We start from the raw sequence: 19,038 nt of genomic DNA on the forward strand, positions 1-19,038 counted from the left end.
TTCATCCTAGGAAGTGCTCAAGGCCAGGCTGGATGAAGCTCTGAGCAGTCTGGTCTAGTGGAAGATGTTCCTGCCCATGGCAGAGAGGTGGAACTGGATGAGCTTTAAGGTCCCTTCCAACCCAAGCCAGTCTGGGATAAGAGGTGTCAACTAAAATTACATTAGTGAGCTTACAGAGCACATAAGTGTAGTTGGTTAATTTTTAGTTCAGCTGGCCACTACCTTCTCTGCTGTTTGAAAAAGGAATTTATACCCATGTATGCCCAATGCTTGCATGAGTTAATTGTGTATCCCAGCTTAAGTCATAGAAATTCCTGGGACTGAGGAGGAGGCTTCACTGGCTGCAGCAGTGTTGCTGTGATAGTAGGGATGTATGAGCACTAATAAAAATGAATTAGAATATATTATGTCCTTGGTCCTAATTTAAGACTGAAGAACTCTGTGGAGACTAAACAGATTTGGATTCAACATTTTTATTCCACATATATTAAATGTTATGAATTACATAATTTCCTGTTTTCCTGATGAGATTGCACAGTCCAGGAGAGTGGGTCAGTGTAGTCATGCTAGCTGTATGGTGTGTAGTCTGAAGCAGAAACTTGGGGTCCCCTGAGTTCTTCTATATTCCCTGGGTTCCCTAAAGTTTGATTCTAGATCCTGGTGCAGAGTCCTGTGTTTCCCTGAGTCTTTCAGCAGTTCTCTGGCATTCTAGTATTCCCAGTTTGGTTCCAGGTACATTCAGATGGCCCCGTTGTTTGGTGGTTTGCTGTGCCACTGCTGGTGCTCAGGGTGTGCTGGTCATTTTGTGCTCCCAGCTGTGCCAGTCAGGCCTGGCTCACACCAGTGTCTCCCCTGGCAGGTGCTGGAGTTCCTGTGCAGCCCTGATGATGATTCCCGGCATTCTGAGAGGCAGCAGGTAAGAGCCTTCCAGGGATGCTCCTTGGAGCACCAGGCAAGGCCAGGCTGTGGAGCAGAATTTGGCCTTGGGAGTGAGTATGGGCTTTGGGTCACATGCCAAAGACATGGGCATGGCAATATTGGGCAGTGCTGGGCACAGCAGGAGGGAAGGGTCCCACCCCAGCACTGCCTGCAGGAACAAGAACAGAGGCAGGAAAGTTCTCATAAGCTCATGTCCTTCCTAGTTAAAGGACTGTCAATTAACAAATCAGTAAAGTCAGCCCTGTGTTCTTACCATGTTTAATGGAGCAGGAGCAGTGGACTTGAAGTGGTGCTGGCTGTTCAGCTGCTGTTGCTGCCCTGTAAACACCTGGTGTTCAATCTCTGTAGGTCCTTTTGGAGCTGCTCCAGGCAGGAGGGATCGTGCAGTTTGAAGAGAGCCGCCTTATCCAAATGGCAGAGAAGGCTGAGTTGTGAGTTGTTGGACACAATATGTAAAAACTGCCTTTAAATCTCTTCCACAGATCTTTCTTGGCTCCACTTTCCTTGTTCCTACTTTGTAACTGTGTTTGGGGTTATTTTCCCTGTGCATTCACGTTATGTTTAATTTAAGACATTCACATTTAGTCCCAGACTTTCTTTCTTGGGTGTTCTCTGAGAAAGCATTGTTAAGAAAAGAAGGGGTAGAGCTGTGGAAACCCTTCAGGAGAAGCCCTATGGGACTTGATGAGTTTTAACATTCTCCATCCTAGAGCCCAGGCTGTGCTCAGAGGTATATTTGTCTATTGGAGTGCTCTGCCCTTGGCAGATGGAGATGCCTGGTTGGGGTGAGACCCACAGGTGGATTTAAAAGCATGGAGGGGTCTGGAGTCACCCCCATGGATTCATTTTAGAATTGAGTAGGAGATACAAAAACAGTGTCTGGAAAGGCTGAAAATTTCTAGCATCTCCTTTAGATGCTTTATGATTCCAGAAAGAGTCTGTCATGCCAGAGCAGAGCCAGCCAGGGAGGGCATCTTCATCCAGGTCATGAGTTTGGGTGTTACATGAATGAATCCACAAAGGACCAGAAGGAGAACAGTAGAGGGTGGGCCATGCCTGTTCTGCTGTGTGTCCTAAAAGGACTAACTCAATCAAATTTTTCGGAGTCAATAAACACATTTTTTTCTCCTTGCTTCAGAGAATTTGACAGCCAGGCCCCCCAGCTCAGCCACTTCCATCAGATCTGAAAGAGCTACAGTGTAATATTAATTATCAGACTCTTGATTTGGTTTGACTCAGTTACATCTGATTTTATGTAAAGTCTCGAAGTATTGAAGATGTTTATTAAAATGTGAAGGTAGGAAGCTGTGTCATAATACATTGTTGAGTCATGTTCAGTGAATTTCTTCAATTAAGTGTAGTGGATTGACCTAACTTAGAGCAGAGTGTTGTGGAAACAAAGATCATCTCTGGCAGCAGAACCTGTGAGACCTGGTTTCATTAAGAGTTGTTATCCTCTGTGTCTTGCCTCTCCCCTTAGTAGCTCCACTTTTCTGTGTTCTGTGTGATAATTTCCCAGAAGAGGGAGCTTGATGGGCAACCCAGATGGGTTGAGGTTGGCCCGAGGCTGGTACAAATGGCACCCCAGCACTCTGGAGTCCCCAAGCCTGTGTGCTGAAAACCCCAATGTAAGACACATCCAAATGCTGCCTGTCTGTTGTGCTGGCTCAGCTGAGTGCTCTTCCTGACATGGGAAGTTTCCCTTCCTTTCAGCTATCAGATCTGTGAGTTCATGTATGAGCGGCAGCTTCGCTATGACAAAATCATCGGCTGTTACCTGCGGGATCCCCTGAGGAAGGTGAGGAACTCTGGTGCTCCTGGCCTTTGTGCTTGGTGGCCATGCAGCCTGTCCTGGGCACAGCTGCCTTGCTCTTCTAGCATAATTACCTTAAAAATGCCCTGAAAAGTTCAGATTTCTTAGTTGTAGTCAAAGCTGTTAGTGTTTGTCTAGTGGAGAGGAGTTGATTTTTTTTTTTTAAAGTTTCAGAGTTTTCCTTTATTTTTAAATCTAGTGCTAGTACATCAAACCTGAGTGCAAGGTGGGATTTGCTGCAGATGGGGCTAACTGCAGTACTTTTTTGTTTCTGCCATTGGCTCCCACATTTCTTCCCCTGGACACAGGCTCTCTGCCCTTATTATTTCTCTGCCATTACCTTCAGCATGCACACCTGCCACAGTTCTTGAGGTGTTCCCTTCCCTATCACCAACAGAAGTTGGGATGAGAGTCTGACAAATGTGACCTCATCAGGTCCTTATAAACCCACAGTGCTGAATGTTGTGTGGGTGAAGGAGTCGGAAGAGGAGGTTGTGATAGGGAGGTGGTTGAAAACCGTGACACAGGAGAGCACCTGAGCTGGGGACAGTGCAGGAGAGCCTGAGGGAGAGGCCAGGGAGGAGCTCAGGAATGTGCTGGGAAAACTGAGCTACTCCCTGGCTGAGTGTTCTCTCTGCCTGTGCTCCTAGCTCAAGTGATGTCCTATCCTTTTCTCTGTGGGTAAGAGGGAGACATTTCTGGTTGGGGAAGAACAATTCTCTTTGACCTCAGCACTTAACACATTAGCACTAGATTCCCCTCAGCTCTCTTTTCCTTCAGGAACTCTTTAGGGACATAGAGCCTCCCTGCAGATAACTCATCCTGACCTACTTGGAGAAGACTAGCCCTGAGGTTATGCCAAGGCTGCTGGAAGCACTCTTGTTTCCAAAAGCCAGTGCTGTCAGTGGTGTTGTAGAACACACTGCAGCATTTATGGGTTTGTGCCTTACAGGAAGAAGTTTTCAACTACATCCACAACATCCTGTCTATGCCTGGCTACAGTGCTGAGGAGAAGCAGCTGGTGTGGCAGAAAGCTTTGGACCATATAGAGGTAGGTACAGTCTGTCCTGCACCCACAGTCCCTCAGCTCCTGCTAATGGCTCTTGGATGTGCTGGCTGCTTTTCCAGAAGCATGAGTGTCCAGTGCTGAGTCACAGCTGTTGAGATAGCTCTGATGTCAGCTCAGAGCTCTCACACATCAGTGCAAGTGCCTCTCTCAGAGTCAGGCTGGCTTCCTGGCCTTCCTGGTTTCAAGTGCTGCTCTTTGGATAATGGTGCCTGCTCAGGGGGTGATGGGTAGTGAGTGCTGTGGAGCAGGAGAGGGATCCATTAGCAAGTGTTCCATCTCCTGAGCTTGCAGCAGCAGCAAGGCAGGGTATGGACATCTCTGACCTCACAGGCTGTGGGATCCAGCTCCTCACCCTGTTCCCTCACACTGATGAGTGCATTCAGCCCTGGTGCCCTGGCACTGCTGACCTGGGGAATGATGGGGTCACGATTTCTTTGTAAGACATGGGCTGCTGCTAGACTTCTCCAACTAATAATTTTTCTCATATTTTCAGTCTCTGTCAGCTTCAGGCGATGAAGATGTCTGAAATGATTGTCCAGTCAGTAGATGTGGGGAATCTGTAATATTTCTAGTTCCTATAAGGTGCTGTCAGTCCCCACCAGGGTGATCTGGAGATAAGCCAGGAAAATTATTCTGTCTGTAAAACAAGCCTTGCAGACAACACTCCTTAGCAGAAATTGACCACAGAATCTGTATCCTGTGAGGCAGACAAAAAGCTAATGGGCACATCCAGAGTACTTTTAGTTTCTACCAGCATCTGCAAGTAGTGCATGACTAATGAGAAAATGGACCAAGAGGGAGAGTGATTCAAAAGGTAATGCACAAAGAAACCCTGGGAATGCTGCTGCCTGACATGGGGCTCACTGAGCTCACAGCCCCTCTCCAGAGGCACTGGCAGAGCTGTGGGACTGCTGGGGATGGTTGTGCTGGGTCTGAGCAGGCCTGACTCATTGCAACCTCATCAGAGCAACTGGGGTTCCAGGCTGGGCAAGCTGCAGCTGCTGTGCTGCTTCCTTCCTCTCCTGCATCCCTACTCCCTCAGAGAGCTGCTGGGAAGATGATGGGCTCTGTGGATTACCTTTCTTAGGTACTGTCACTGAGATCAGCTCCCTGATTCATTTTGGCATCTTCTATTTCCCAGGACTGGTAAACCTAGTGGTTTAGCAGCCTGATGGCTGCTGTGGGCTTTTGTCCTTTTTCATTATGTTAATCCTGCTCTCAGACATTCAAAAGACTTGGAACAGTAAATAATACTTTACTTTACTGGTGTGAAGCTGTGATTTCAGCTTTTAGGACAGCTGTCATTTGCTGAGCTATGAATTCAAACAGCCTGTTCAGGCAAAACTAGCAGTGTCTGGAGAGGATTTCCTGGTGATTGTATGGTAGAAAGTGGAGTTTGTGGTCAGTGCCACTTTTAATTTTTCCTATCATTTCACAGCCATTGTTCATTCATGTTTATGTTTAAAAAATAAGCTCTGTTCTCTTCAGTCACACAAGGGTCCTTTTCTACCCACGTGCCTTGTGTCAGTTCTGTCCCCTCAAGGGCTGTCTAAGCAGTACCATGTTGGCAGAGAGAGGATAGAAACCCAAGCACCAAATGTTTTGCTGGGGAATGGGCTCTGAAGGTTGCACTGATTCCAGACAGGGAGATTGGGCCAGCTCCCTCCAGCCTGGCAGTCCTACCTTCAGCAGTCCTGGAGACTCCCAGGAGGGTTTGTCCAGAGAAGGAAGTAGATTAAGGCAGTCCCACTGCATCCTTTCTGTGTCCCGCTGCACTGCTGTGCTCAAGATGTTTTGGACTGCCTGGGTTAGTGGGGTGAAAGAGTCATGGGGATGCAGTGAGGGGCTGAGCTTGTGCAGTAAAGCTGTGGGGTCAAACACTGCAGAGCTTCTGGAGCAGGCAGGTTTTCCTCTGGAAACCTCACCAAAGGCATCAGCTGTGACAGCTCTTCCTAAAGAGCTCATGGAATGGTCAGGCTCTTCCTTGCTTCCCTTTGCCCCAGTCTGTTGCTGGCCTTGGCTCTATTCAGTGGCTGCTATGCCTGTCTGGAGGCCAAGCGACTGCTAAGGAACTTCAGTTTGGGATTTTCCCCAGATGTTCATTTCTGATAATTTTCCTTCTTTACTGCTGTAACAGTTGGTTTTGTTCAGTAAAGAAATGTTTTCTCGTTTTTAGGTTCAGCAAGGGCTTTTGGGACAGGTTACCAGGTGCACAGTGTTGTTTTGCAGCAGTTGCTTCTCATTTATTTGGAAGGGTTAGAAGCAAAACGTTCACATTGCGGGTTGTGTAAAATATGAAGCGTTTTAGCTCAAGCTTGACAGAAAGCAGACCTACAGGCATCTAAATTATTTTTGTTTCCTTGTATTACAATAAAGAAATTGCTTTTTCATGTCTGGACAGGTATCAGTTATGGTGAACAGTTACAGGAAACTTGCTTTTAAACCTCTGGTTTGGTTCAGTTCAAGCCAGTTCAACACTGGACTGAGGAATTTCCAAGGGTTGGTTGTTTCCTCTTTCCTGCTGGCTCACAGTTGGCACTGGGAATGCCCTGTCTTGTTGGCAGGGGGTAAAGGCAGTTGTCAGAAAACTTGATGAATAACTTCCTCTCTGTAGGACTGAGGTGAGTTCTTGGTGTGAGGAGTTTTGTATTCTTCAAGGCCTTGTGCATAGCAAAAAATAAACTTTCAAAATTTTTTTTACCAAATACCCTTCTGTTTTTTCCACATCTCTCTATGCAGTGGTGTTTGTTGTCTTACACTTGCATCTTAGCAGAAGTTCAGTTACAGTGTGGATGGGCTTGGTGATGCTTCATAATTATATTGCCTGTGAAGTCAAAAGGAATTAATTTGGTTGTGTTTCCCCCCCAAAGGAGCTGCTGGTGCTGAGCCCAGGTAAAGCAGCTGAGCTGGCAGCCATTCACTTCAGCGAGCAGCTCGAGAGCATCATCTCCAACCTGCAGGTGAAGTGTCAAACTCCATTAGTGTGGGGCTCCTGTGCAGTAGGGATGTCATTCCTGTAGGACATGATTGCTAAGAGTCGTGGTGAGGTATTGCTGTGTCAGAAACAGAAGAAAAAAAACAGGCTATAGCTACTCACTGATAGGGGTTGCTACATCTCAATTATTTGGCCTGTTTGTAGAGTTCTGGCCATAAAAATGTGTAAGCTCAGAGCTGCTGGTTGCAGCTTTTAGCTGGGATTCAGTATGGCTTGGAGTCCCAGAGCAGAGCTGTTGTCAGCCAAACACATCCTCAGAATATTTGTGCAAGAGCAGCTCCTGCAGCAGGCAGCAGCTGGGAACTGTTTTCTTCAGTGGATATAGTTCAAGGATCACTGTATTTAAAATAAATCACATTCTTTAAAATAACAATACTGTTTCCTGTTGTACAGGACCAGTTCTTGCTCTTCCAGTTCCTGAGGAGTCTCCTTGATCCAAGGTATGTAGAAAGTGGGACTTTTTACAAACTGCAGTGTGCAAGTGTGGATTCCAATCAATTCTTTGAACCAGTGCATCAGTAGCCAGCCTGTGGCCAAGACCAGGCTTAGGAAAGGTGACCTGCTCCTCAGGGTGCCCCAAGCTGAGAAGAGCAGCCCAAAAGAAGCATTGTGGGGAGCATCCTTCAGGGGAGTCTCTGCCAGCTCCCTGCCTGGGAAGTGCTGTGGGCTCCAGTGCATGGAATATGCTGCCTCTGGCATGTGGGGGGAGCTTGGGCACTGCTGCTTCAGAGGGCTGTGGAATGGTTACCCTGGGGCTGGAGTACCCATTTCTCTTCTCAGCAATGGCAGCTTCTCTTCCTAACCCACTGCTTTGGTTACTTGACTGAGGTGCCTGAGTTTAACATAAACAGAAGAGTATTTGGTCATTTTAGTTTTTGTCTTGTTTCAGAACTGCTGCCATATTTCACTGCAAGCTCCTCTTTTTAACTACTTGCTTGCTCCATCTGTGCCTGTTCTTTCAGTGCTTCACCACTGTGTTCTCTTTCTGTTAAATCAGTATCAAATGCTACAAGACATTTATATATGCACAGCTCCAGTTGCTTTCAAGCAATTGTTAATGCAGCTGAGAGAGGGATCTTGGTTTGTCAATTAACCACAAATTAATTGTGCTTAATGAAGAGGAAGAGTAGGAAAAGGCAATATTATCTAAATCCAAGTGTCAGTGTTTCAGTTTTTGTTGAAGTGGAATAAAAAGCATGCTTTGGAAGCCAGAACGAATTAATCAATCACCTCTTGGATTTTAATGTAAATTAAGGAAAGAAACCAAAATCCCAAATGTATATTCCATTCTTTCCTGAGTTTTACAGACATGTTTGTGTGGAAGGTGTTAATTTCCACACCTCCTGTTTTCTCCAGGGTCAAAACAAAATTAAAAAAATATCTTGGTTGGGTTTTATAGGAAAGAAATCAGATTATTTAGTTAATCAATGATTAATTGAAAAAAACCAAGTATTTAAGCAGAAGTGAAACCCAGCTGGATGTTAAGTAGGACTTTGTTTATGCTGTGTTATCACTTGCACCTAGTGAAGGTAGTAATTAACCTGGATTCTAATCTTATGCACAGAGTGCCTCCCATAATCTCTGAGTAATAAACATATCTAATTTCACTCTACCATAATTAGAGTTAAATAGACCCTTTTCTCCTGTAGTTACCTTCTGATCACAGGCAGCACGTGATGTGTTCAAACCAGCAATGGGAAACAACGTTGTGCATCTGATCTCCCCACAGCTCTCTGCTTTTCCCTCAAGGATGCTGTTCCATGTGGTGCACTAGGCCACATGGCTTTTTCTTAATAACACTCCGATCCTGAGGTCTGTTCTCAGTGCTGGAAAGCTGTTTTCTTCTAAAACCTATTGAAAGGAGCTGAACTGTATCCTGGGAGAGGCAGGGAGGGAGGTAAAATCTTGCTCTGCAGATCTACTTGCAGAGGCACCTACACTTTGTAGTATATTTATACATAAAATAGTGGTTAGGCTCTTCTGCAACATCTGTCTCTTTTCATCCACTCTCAATTTTTATATGCTTTTGTGAAGCAAAATGTTTGTCGAAGTAAAGATTCTTAGAGCAGTAAATGAGCTTTTTAAGGTCTCAAATACAAATGATTGCTTGATCATATGGGGACAAGACTCATCATGCTGGTCTAACTATCCGAGTTGGTGGAATTGCATTAGGGATTAATTTGGCCCATTTAATTTAGCTAGAGATTTATTTTTAAGGAGGTGGAAGGGGGAAGGGAGGAAACAGGGTTAACAGGAATTGCCTGGGGAAATTAAAACCAAATGTCTGAATGTTTGTAGCATAAAGCAGCCCCAGGAACCAGAGAATGTAGTAGGGATTGCTCAGCTCATTAATCACAGTCTTTGCTACATTTCCATTTTAAACTCTAGAGCTTTTTCCTCTAAAAAACCCCAACAGAGTGAAGTATTGTCTGTTGGCATTTGTGTTTATGTATTATACCAACAATATTAACTTATTTAGCAACACAGTGTTCTGGGTTTATAAATGTAGTAACAGACTCCTAAACCATGAGGGTTTTTCCCAAGGGCTCTCCTCTGTGCCCAGCTGCCTGTGACACTTGCAGGGCTTCCTTGTGCCAGGTTTCATGAGGAACCAGTGCTTCTCTCTTGCTTTTTGGAAAGACTATGGCAGAGGAGATATTGGATATGGTTATATTGGAGTGAAAATAATCCCTGTAGCTGAAGAGGATCTGCAAGTCTCAGGATTGTCAATTAGTTTTAGAAATTATCAAAATCCAGCTTTCTTTCCATTGTCTCTTCTCTGCATTTCTTGGTGAAATAAATGGCTGAGGGAAGAGTGAGCTTGCTCATGAAATCATGAATACTTGGTGCCAGAGTTATTTCCAGACTTGAAGCTTGTTCTCATGCTATAGGTGCATGACTTGCTATTTTTCCTGTCTTGGCAGACAAGATCATTTTGGATAGAGAGTGTTTTATTTTAGCCTACCCATAGAAACAGGAGAGCACTCACCCCCTTGCAGGCACTGGGGCAGTTTACAGGGTGTTTGTTGTGGGAGGAGTGGGTGGTGAATGCAGAGTTCAGGGTTCTTGTTTGGTCTTTCAAGGTCCACTCTTTGCTGTCAGAACACAATAGTTTGGGCAGTTTTTGTGGAGCTGTGCTCATACTTTGCACACTGTGATCAGTACATGGCTGAGGCTTTTGTTTCTGGGCATGTTGCATTTATAATCATTGTAATCACAGTAAGCTGCTCTCTTAGCAGAGCTTCTCTCTCACAGCATTCTCCTGGCTTTCTGAATGGTAGTATGCCTTTTGTGACTCCCAGGAAATAGAGAGGGTATTGGATATGAGACCTTTTCCATCCCATGGCTGTAGAATTTGCACATTATCTTCTCCTGCTTAGGAATTTGTGTTCAGAAAGGTAACAAAACTCAATATATATGCCCTGATCCTTTTCCTTTCCTAGCAGGAGCTTCAGCAGAAGCCCCTGTTTTGTAGCCAGGATCAACTTCCACTGTTTCTCTGTGCAATGCACCAGTCCTGGAACTGCCATGAGAAGTGTAATATGCAGTGGCAGAGAGCTGCTGTTCATTTAAGGGTTGCAGGTGCTGTATCTGGCTCCAGGGAAGCCTCATCCTTTCCCTTCTCACTCTGAAGTCTCCTCCTTCACGTTGCTCTTTTTAAAACCAACATCAGAAGGAAACTGTCAGGACAAAGGGATGTGGGCACTGCTCACAGTTCTGTTCTCTCTTCTGTTTCTGCACATGAAGAGTTTGCTTAATAATGAGCCTAGGGATTGGAAAATGGGGATCTTTCTCTAAAGAAGTAAGAGTTCCTTTCTTAGTGAGGTAGATCAAAGGGATGAAACATTAAAATGTGGTAAAGGAAGTCAAAGAAGAATTTCAGGAACAATAAGCAAAAAGCAACACATGCAGAGCCGTTCTGTAGGACACAGACAATTAGGATCTGAACAGAGCACTCAGACCATAAGGTTTCATTGAGGAAATGAGGCTAATTCTTTGTGCCTCTTTGCCATGGAATTGCTGGAGATGGGTCTGTGCTGGAATCTTTCTTCTCAGGGGTCTTTGAGAGTTTAATTTGTACTGAGGCATCAGGAGGATATGTTGTGGAACAAATGAAATGGCTGCTGAGAGACCTCCAGCACCAGTAACTAGTAGAAGTAGCATAATTTTCCTCTTAAAACCAGATTTTTTTAACTTCAGCATTAAGGATAAAAGACAATGCTCAATTGAATAAGAAACTCTTCTTCCCAGCCATATTTCTGGGCTAGAATTTGATTTTCGTCTCTTGTGCCTGTTTTATTCCAGAGAAGGCATTAACCAAGACCTGCTACACCTCCCACCCTGTATCACTGAGCAGTTCATCGAGCTGCTCTGTCAGTACAGCCCAGACCAGGTTTTGGAGACACTCAAAGTTCTGGAATACTGCAGACTGGAGGAAACCATCCAGGTAGGAAAGAGATGTGTGATGACCTGGGCCATGGGATGCATTCAAATCAGCTCCTACCCCTTTAAACTGCTGTAAAGATACTTTACTTTAGGCTTGGATTAGTTCCTGGGTGCTCTTCCAATCTGTTTCTAGCACTTTCTGTCCCTCTGAGCTGCTAAACTGCTCTGCTGCAGCACAGGTGGATATATGTAATAGACCAGCACTGAGTTGGGTCTCAGGGCTAATAAGAAAGGGCTCTTAGTGCTCTGAGGCTGCTGAGAAACTGCAGAGTAGAGGGTGGCTGTGTTGCTGCTAATTAATCATGTTGGGGGTATATGAAATCACAAGCCTGGGGTTTTTGGAAAGCAGTGCTGCCAAAATCTGCCTTGTGCTGGGAGAGCAACTGTTCCTTCTCTGTATGGACATTGTACCAGTAATTTTTGAGTGCTGGTGGTGGCAATAGTGCAAGCTGAGAAATAAAAGGAGATGCAGGAGAGCTGCACAGCCTGGGTAAAGTGCCTGTGAGCACAGGCACTCCCAGCCCTGGCCATCTGCTTGGCATTGTTTTGTGGATGAACAAACACTGGCAGCTTTCTTCAGACAGACGTTTACCTTTTTTTTTCCTTTCAACTCAGATAACCCAAAAACATCAGCTCCATGAGGCTTCCTCGTATTTACTAGAGAAGAAGGGAGATATCCATGGTGCCTTTTTGGTTATGCTTGAGGTACAGTACTCCCAAATCCTGAATGTGGCATTGTTGCCATGCTATCGGCGTGGTGGCCTGTGCTCAGTTTTGGATGTTGTCCTTGTTCCTCAATTTGTTTCCCACTAGAATCCATGGAAGTATTTGCCCCCTGTTAAATACCAATAAATTGAAGGTGTCTGCATACTCAGACAAAGATTTTTCTGACAAATCTTCAAACATTTAGAAGATACTAGATGCTGAAATTTGTTTTTCATAGCCAAAAATCATCTTTTAGCTCCTGCTTTCTTTTCCATACTTTGTAAAGATGTTTATGCCATGTTAATTGTGCTGGGGAGGAAAATGGGGGCAAGCCTGTGTAACCACACCTTTGAGAAACATTTCTATCAGGATTCTTGGGATTAAACTCCCAAGTTGACTGTTCTGTGTCCTCTCATTTGTTTCAGCGATTGCAGAGCAAGTTGCTGGTGCTTACTCAAGATGATGAAAGTAAGACTGAGTTAAATTCCATTTTCTATTAAAAACACACAGATAAACACAAAAATGTCAAGTGCTTGTGTTTGACACCTGGTATAATGAGATTGTTTCAGGCTTCTAGGCTTTGTAGTGACACTGTTCAGCTATTTGGATGACACTCTCTCACTCTGGTGTTCTTATCTTGGTAGAGACCTCAAACACTGTGAGGGATGGTTTGTGTGTGTGTGTGGTGTCAGCTTTTCCCATTGGGGCTGGTCCTCTCACTGGCTTACCAAACACATTTCCCATGTCAGAATCCATTCATACTCATTACTGAGATTGAGCTGGCATGATGGGAGACAGCTGGGATAGCTTTTTTGAAAGCAAATTTCTCAGATATATAAATAAGAATGTTCTGCCCACAGAAAATGAGTGTATGCACAGATGTGCTGTTCACTAGCCCAGGGACTCATGGGCACCTAATTAAATGCAGTGTCCATAGTTGTTACTTAATTGTATCCTAAACCACAGCTAAGGTCTTCCTTATTTGATTAAATGAAATGTTCTACGTGCCCAATTTACTGTGCTATTCAGGAAAAGTGCCAAAAATCAGAACTTGTCTTTATAATGTAGTTGCTGACAGTACTGAGCAGATTTGAGATGAACAGCATGATTTTATTTTGTAGAAGGATTGACAGTTAACTTATCTAATGGGAGTTAACTTGTCTAACAGTTCTTATGATGGTAATTTGCTTTTTCCCCCCCTGACACTTAGGTTCAGCTGAACCCTCCTTGCTAGAAAATATTGAAGATACTTTAATGAAAACAATTGCTCTTTGCCAGAGGAATTCACACAGTTTAGACCAGCAGCAGCGGGAGGTAAGGTAGTCAAAAATGTGTCACCAGAATCAACCAAGGCCTCTGGGTCTCCTGAGGCTTTGCCTCAAATGGCTCTTGCTCTCCACATCCACTGGGTACTGACATGTCCAGGCAGTCACTGTGTGCCTCTCCTTGTGGTCTCCCTGGAGCTTCAGCGTTTGGAGCCATAAAAGTGAAATCCTCGCTCGTGAGGGTGAAGCACAAAGCAAAGTTTGGGTCAGAGGGAGGAGGGGATGAGACCCATGGCCTTTCCCCCTTTGCAGCTCCAGATGGAAGCTGGGCACAAATGTCTGTCAGACACTGCAGAGGCACTGTGAGCTCTGAGCCAGCTTCCTGGTGGCACAAAGCTGCTGCTGCTGTCCCTGTGGCTGCAGAGCTGAACAGCCCCTGAACTGAGTGTCTGCTCTAAGGGGGGAGGCAATGCGGCTGCCTTGAGCTCTTGCAGAGGGAGCTGGCTTTGCCTGTCCCCTCAGACTGAGGCTGTGTTTCCATTTTGCCTATGTCAGTGACACAAAGGCATCTTTAGTCCTAAGATTCTGCATAATTTATGTAATTTCTGAACTCAGAACAGAGAATGTTGTTCCCATTCCTGAGGAGGTGGCATGCCTGAAAGTCAAGAACTCTTGATTTCTTCACAAGCACTGCCCAGTGTGAGAGGTGGCCTTCTCAATTTCTTCCCTGCAATTGTGTCATTCTACAACAGATAGGAAGAGAATTTAGATGTCTCTTTCCATTTGGGATCCATTTGCTGTGCTACCCACTCTGTGAGCTGTCTCTGCCCTGGAGAGTTTGCCTGTCACATGGGAAAGTAGTTGTGGATTGAATAAAGCAACCACAGACCGTTGTCACCATTGCAGTGAAGTGCTTTGCTCTGAGGGTACTTTACCACGTTTCAACTCTGTCCCACAGCAGGCATCAGAAATGCACTTCTGTTCTCAGAATGTGGAAGTGAGTTTTGGCCAGTGGCCTCTGACATTGCTCACAGCTTGTTTTCAACACTGCCCTGTTCTTACTGGTTCTCTGCTTACATTCCACAATTCCAGGCCCTCTGGTTTCCCCTGCTCGAGGCCATGATGTCCCCACAGAAATCCTCTGGTTCATCACTGTGTCCACACTCTGAATGTGAGTACTTTGGCATTTGTGACCCCAAGTAAAAGCTATATGATGGATGAATAGAAATTGTTTTCTTACACTATTCCTAAATATTCTGCTCCCTGACTGACAGGAGTTTGGGTTGGGTGTTTGGTAGCCTGCAGCTGTCAGGTGGATCAGGTTTTTAAATTTATTTTGTCCTGTGTGGAAGAAGCAGCCTACCACAGGCTGTGCTAATGAATTGGTTGCATTGAGGGTGCTCCCTGAAGGAGCCAAGGTGCTCAATGTGTACAAAGGCCCTGTAGGTTGCAGTCAGCACTCGAGGAGCTCCTGAGGTAATGCACTGTCCTTGTGCATGCCCAGCCCTTTTGTGCACCTCTGCCTGCACCTGTCTGCCATGTATAAAATCAGTGGGACTTGAGTTCACCAGCCAAATTCTCTACTCCACTTCTGAGTCAGCAGCACACCTTGAACAGCAGCCTTCTTTTGTGGGAGAGATAAGAGGAGCTAAAAAGGGGCTTAGATGCTTTGGTCTTGGCACTCCCCAGCAGGGAAGGATGTGGAGCTGCTGGAGTGAGCCCAGAGGAGGCACCAAGGTGACCATAGGGATGAAAAAGCTCTGCTGGGAGGAAAGGCTGAGGGAGTTGGTTTAGATGGGATTTTGGGAAGAAATTGTTCCCTATGAGGGAGGTGAGGACCTGGCACAGGGTGCCCAGAGAAGCTGTGGCTGCCCCATCCCTGGAAGTGTCCAAGGCCAGGTTGGATGGGGCTTGGAGGAGCCTGAAGTAGTGGAATGTGTCCCTGCCCATGGCAGGGGATGGGACTGAGTGAGGTTTAAGGTCCATTCCAACCCAAACTACTCTGGGGTTCTCTGAATAATGTCTTTTGCTCCATCCCAGACTCATGCTGAGAATCCAGCAACAAGTTTCATGCAAAGATCAATGCTGGGAAGTTTTAGACTCTGTGGGCCATAACACAGACAAGGATCCAAACTGAAATTTGGTAGCAATAGGAAAAGTGAATAGTGGTGTTACCAAGTGAAAATGTGGGTGTTTACTGCAGGGAGTGTGGAAGGGAATGCAGAGATATTGTGGGATCAAAACCTTGTAAACACCCTTTATACTGCAAAAAGCTGCTGTGTGCTTAGTGCAGTACGTGCAGGAGAAAAAAAAAAAAAGGTATTTTCAAACTAGAAACCATGACCTGAAATAAAACTCTATCTGTAAGACTGATCTCTCTTTACTCCTGGAATCCTAATGAACTGCTGTGGCTGTTATGTTTGACCTTCCAGCTTTGAAGAGTTTGACAATGCAAGTGCTGAACAACATGGCTGCATTTATCGCTCTGCCCTCAATTCTGCAGAGGATTCTCCAGGTAAGTTCCTGAAGGGAAGGAGCTTTCACCAAGCTGTGCCCCTAGGTTACTGGGAAAAGGTGTTCCCAGGTTGTTGGAGATGAGATCAGCTCTTGTCTGTTCAGCGTTTCACTAAAAGTTCTGTTGGTGAAACACAAGGTGTAAAAGCTGATAGAGTTACCTGGGGAGACATGTGGGAACACACAGACCTGTGAGAAGGTAATTGAGGTAATTCCTGCAAACCAAATAAAATAGTACCTCAAAGGTTGCAGTTACTTGGAACTGAAACTTGGCAGGTTCAAGGGCAAAGCCACAATGTATTTCCCAAAACTTGGCACTAAATTTGTTGAAAACCTTTCAGTGAAAGCTCTGGGATGGACAGTTGTGAAGACACTACAGAAAAGTGTGTAGGCTTTGCAGAAAGATCATGATTGGGCCCAAAATATTATTGGTGGTGCAATATTATTTTAGAGATGCAGTTAGTGAGTAGCAAATTTGCAGAAGAGCTGATTTTAAACAGAACCTTGGGTTGAATGATCACAGGCGACTTCAAAATGTTAATTTGCAAAACAGATGAAAGCTGATGTTGGGATTTAATAACAAACCTTGAGAAATGCAGAAAAGGAATTAGAAGGATTGTCTGTGTTGTGGAGTGGAATGATTGAAGGGTTGAGACAGTGTTGAAACACTGTTCAGGGTTTCTGTTCCAGGTGAGAGAGGAAAAGGCCTTACAGCTTCACAGGGTGCACACACACCCTCTAGCAACCTCTTGGTTTGATCTTAATGTTACACACAGTCTTGGATTTTGAACCAACTCCTCAGATAGAAAAGCATGTTACAAGAGAGTGGATAAAAAGTGTGTTCAAATGAAATGTGATTTTATCAGAGGAAGTGTTAAGGAAACCTCATGGCTCTTCTATAACTTATTTAGTCTACTTTTAGCTGAGGTTTTGGTATAATTTCCTGTTGGGCCTTGTTTGATGTTTAATGTAGGCAGGAAAGGCTGGAGAAGCTGTGAGTGAATGGGAGGCTGCCAGGGAGGGGAGGCTTCCCTGCTTGTGCCAGGATAGGGTGGGAGTCAAAGCAGTGACCACACTGATAACACAGCTGGGAGGTGTGACAGTGTGGAGGAAGATCCTGTTCTCCTTTGGGATGAAGGGAGAGTCTTGTTGATGGCAATCTTCACATATTTCATTCTATTTCTGTTCTGATGGATTCTCCTAGCAGCAATAGAAAATCCCTTCCAGGGGCTGGCACTTATGTCCTGGAGGCAGCAGGGGAGGGAAATGTTTTGTCTGTTGTAGAGGGAAGTGATTGGTGTGGTGGCTCTGCTGGGGAGGCTGAGGGGATGCTTTACCAGGTGAGGTGATTTACTGAGGACAGAAATGGGTCAGGCATCACTGAGAGCAGCATGTGCAGCTCTGGTCACTGGGTTTGGAGGCAAGGGGGAACTGCTCCTGCTCATTCCACCTCCCTGAACAGCCTGACAAATTCAGTCTGACTAAAGAGAGATTTGGAAAGGAAGGTTTTTTGAACAACTAGAGCAAAAAATGATGACTTCTTAAGATGCAGAGAAAAGGACTGAATTCCAGGTAAAGAGCATTAGTATCAGAAGTTCATAAAATGGGGCAGTAGTTGGTACCTTGTAGCTGAAAAACAGGTGTAGGAAAAATAACATCATCAAGATCAAGAAAAGATCCTAGGGAAGGGGAGATGGTGTTGATATAAAGGATCTCTAAGTTGGCTTTGCCTCTTTAACACTTACTCTTCTATAGACTTTACTCACACCCATGCCTTTGCAAACCCCTGAGGTGTGTGGAGTGATGTGACCTGGATTATTTGTGGGCAGCAGAGAGAGTGTGAGCCCCTTGTTGCTTCCTGGGCATCCTCTCACAGATTCCAACAGCTCAGCTGTGTCCTTCAGAAATTGCTGGCTGGTTTTACCTAGGAAGATTTTCACCTCTGAAGCTCATTTAAGCCTCTCCCAACTTCTTATCCTCCTCATTAGGAGATGGCTCTTCTGAGAACTTGCCTGTGCTGAGTCTCACCAGTGCTGCCTTCAGTGCTTGGCACCTCCTCTGGGGGCAATGTCCTTTGTTACAAGACAAACCCTTCATTGAACCCTGTGCTCTTGTCCTTATCCCCCACATTTCCATTCACTCTGCCTTACCACCAGCCCTTTTTCCTGGGTTCCTGGCACTGCCCTGCTCCAGCTCACTATTGCCTATGGGTTTGTGGCTGTGTTTTGTTAAACTCTTGCTCGAGGGTGCCTGTGGGAGGTTTCTGTGAAGTTTATTTGGATGCACAGCTTGGCCCTGGGGAGAACATTGCTTTGAGTCCAGCTGGGAAGCTGGTGTCAGGATGGTGATGAGCAGGTCTTACTCTGTGGCCTTGTCATGAGTGCCCAGCTCAAATGTTCAGGCATTCTGAACTCTGGCCCTGCTGGGGATCAGGAAGAAAACTCCCTTGGAGCCAGGCAGCAGAGAGCACTGGAGTTTTTGCTTTCCAGTCATTTGCTTCCTTGGGTTATCTGGGAATGCCATTTAAGTGCCCTGCAGGGAGGAATCACAACATGGTGCTTTCCCAGACAGGAAGATCCCTGTGTTGTTAGCTGGGTGTTCCTTTTGCAGAGCTGTGTAGTTGCTCTTTGAAGCCATGCAAAATTCTAAACCCTGGTGCCAAACCCTCTGCCTTGGCTCTGAGCTCTGTGCAAGGCATGTAGATGTGTTACTGATGTGTCACCTTAACTGTGACCACAAGGAAATACTGAAACCAGCTTTTCTGGGCCCTGGAGTGCACACAGCCTTTCCCAAGCCCTCCAAATATTTTGGTGACATGCAGAGTTACAAGTGGTGCTTGTCTGACAGGGCCCTCAAATGCTGTTTCAGCAGAGCTCAAGGTTTGTGATAGGGCGTGTATATGCTGGAGCTGCAGGCTGGGAGGTGGCACAGCTGCCCAGGAATTCACTGGGGGTTTTGTGGGAAGGTGGATCACATCAGTAAACTGAGGTAGATTATCTTGCCTTCTCTGAAAAGGAATTAGAGTATTCCAATTTTAGCAGGCTGTTTTTCTTCCTCTTCTGGGCTTAACTGCTTACAGATTATACCTTATGCAAATGTTAATTTTGCAACCAAAGTGTTTGGCCAAAGGGCACCTTGCAGGGGCTGAGGCCAGACCTGCAGCTTCCCAGAGAGGACACAGGCTTGTGGCACCTGCCTGTCCCAGCACCTGGGCTCAGTGTTATCTAACTGAAGTCATGTGAAATAACAACTGATAGATTTGCTCCTGCTCATCCTTTATTATGTTGGGGAG

General features: G+C 45.5%; 1 protein-coding gene across 1 annotated transcript in view; it reads left to right on the forward strand.

Moving 5' to 3' along the window:
- The window catches only part of VPS8 (VPS8 subunit of CORVET complex), a 66,119-nt gene that overhangs the window by 32,103 nt on the left and 14,978 nt on the right, over window positions 1-19,038 (forward strand). The window contains exons 29-40 of the mRNA XM_030227035.2: window positions 860-916; window positions 1,288-1,370; window positions 2,653-2,737; window positions 3,705-3,803; window positions 6,692-6,781; window positions 7,210-7,256; window positions 11,122-11,263; window positions 11,878-11,967; window positions 12,393-12,435; window positions 13,178-13,281; window positions 14,325-14,403; window positions 15,665-15,747. Coding sequence (XP_030082895.1) covers window positions 860-916; window positions 1,288-1,370; window positions 2,653-2,737; window positions 3,705-3,803; window positions 6,692-6,781; window positions 7,210-7,256; window positions 11,122-11,263; window positions 11,878-11,967; window positions 12,393-12,435; window positions 13,178-13,281; window positions 14,325-14,403; window positions 15,665-15,747 — 1,002 coding nt within the window. The remainder of the gene's footprint in view (window positions 1-859; window positions 917-1,287; window positions 1,371-2,652; window positions 2,738-3,704; window positions 3,804-6,691; window positions 6,782-7,209; window positions 7,257-11,121; window positions 11,264-11,877; window positions 11,968-12,392; window positions 12,436-13,177; window positions 13,282-14,324; window positions 14,404-15,664; window positions 15,748-19,038) is intronic.

The sequence above is a fragment of the Serinus canaria genome, chromosome 9, assembly GCF_022539315.1.
Source record: "Serinus canaria isolate serCan28SL12 chromosome 9, serCan2020, whole genome shotgun sequence".
NCBI lineage: Eukaryota > Metazoa > Chordata > Aves > Passeriformes > Fringillidae > Serinus > Serinus canaria.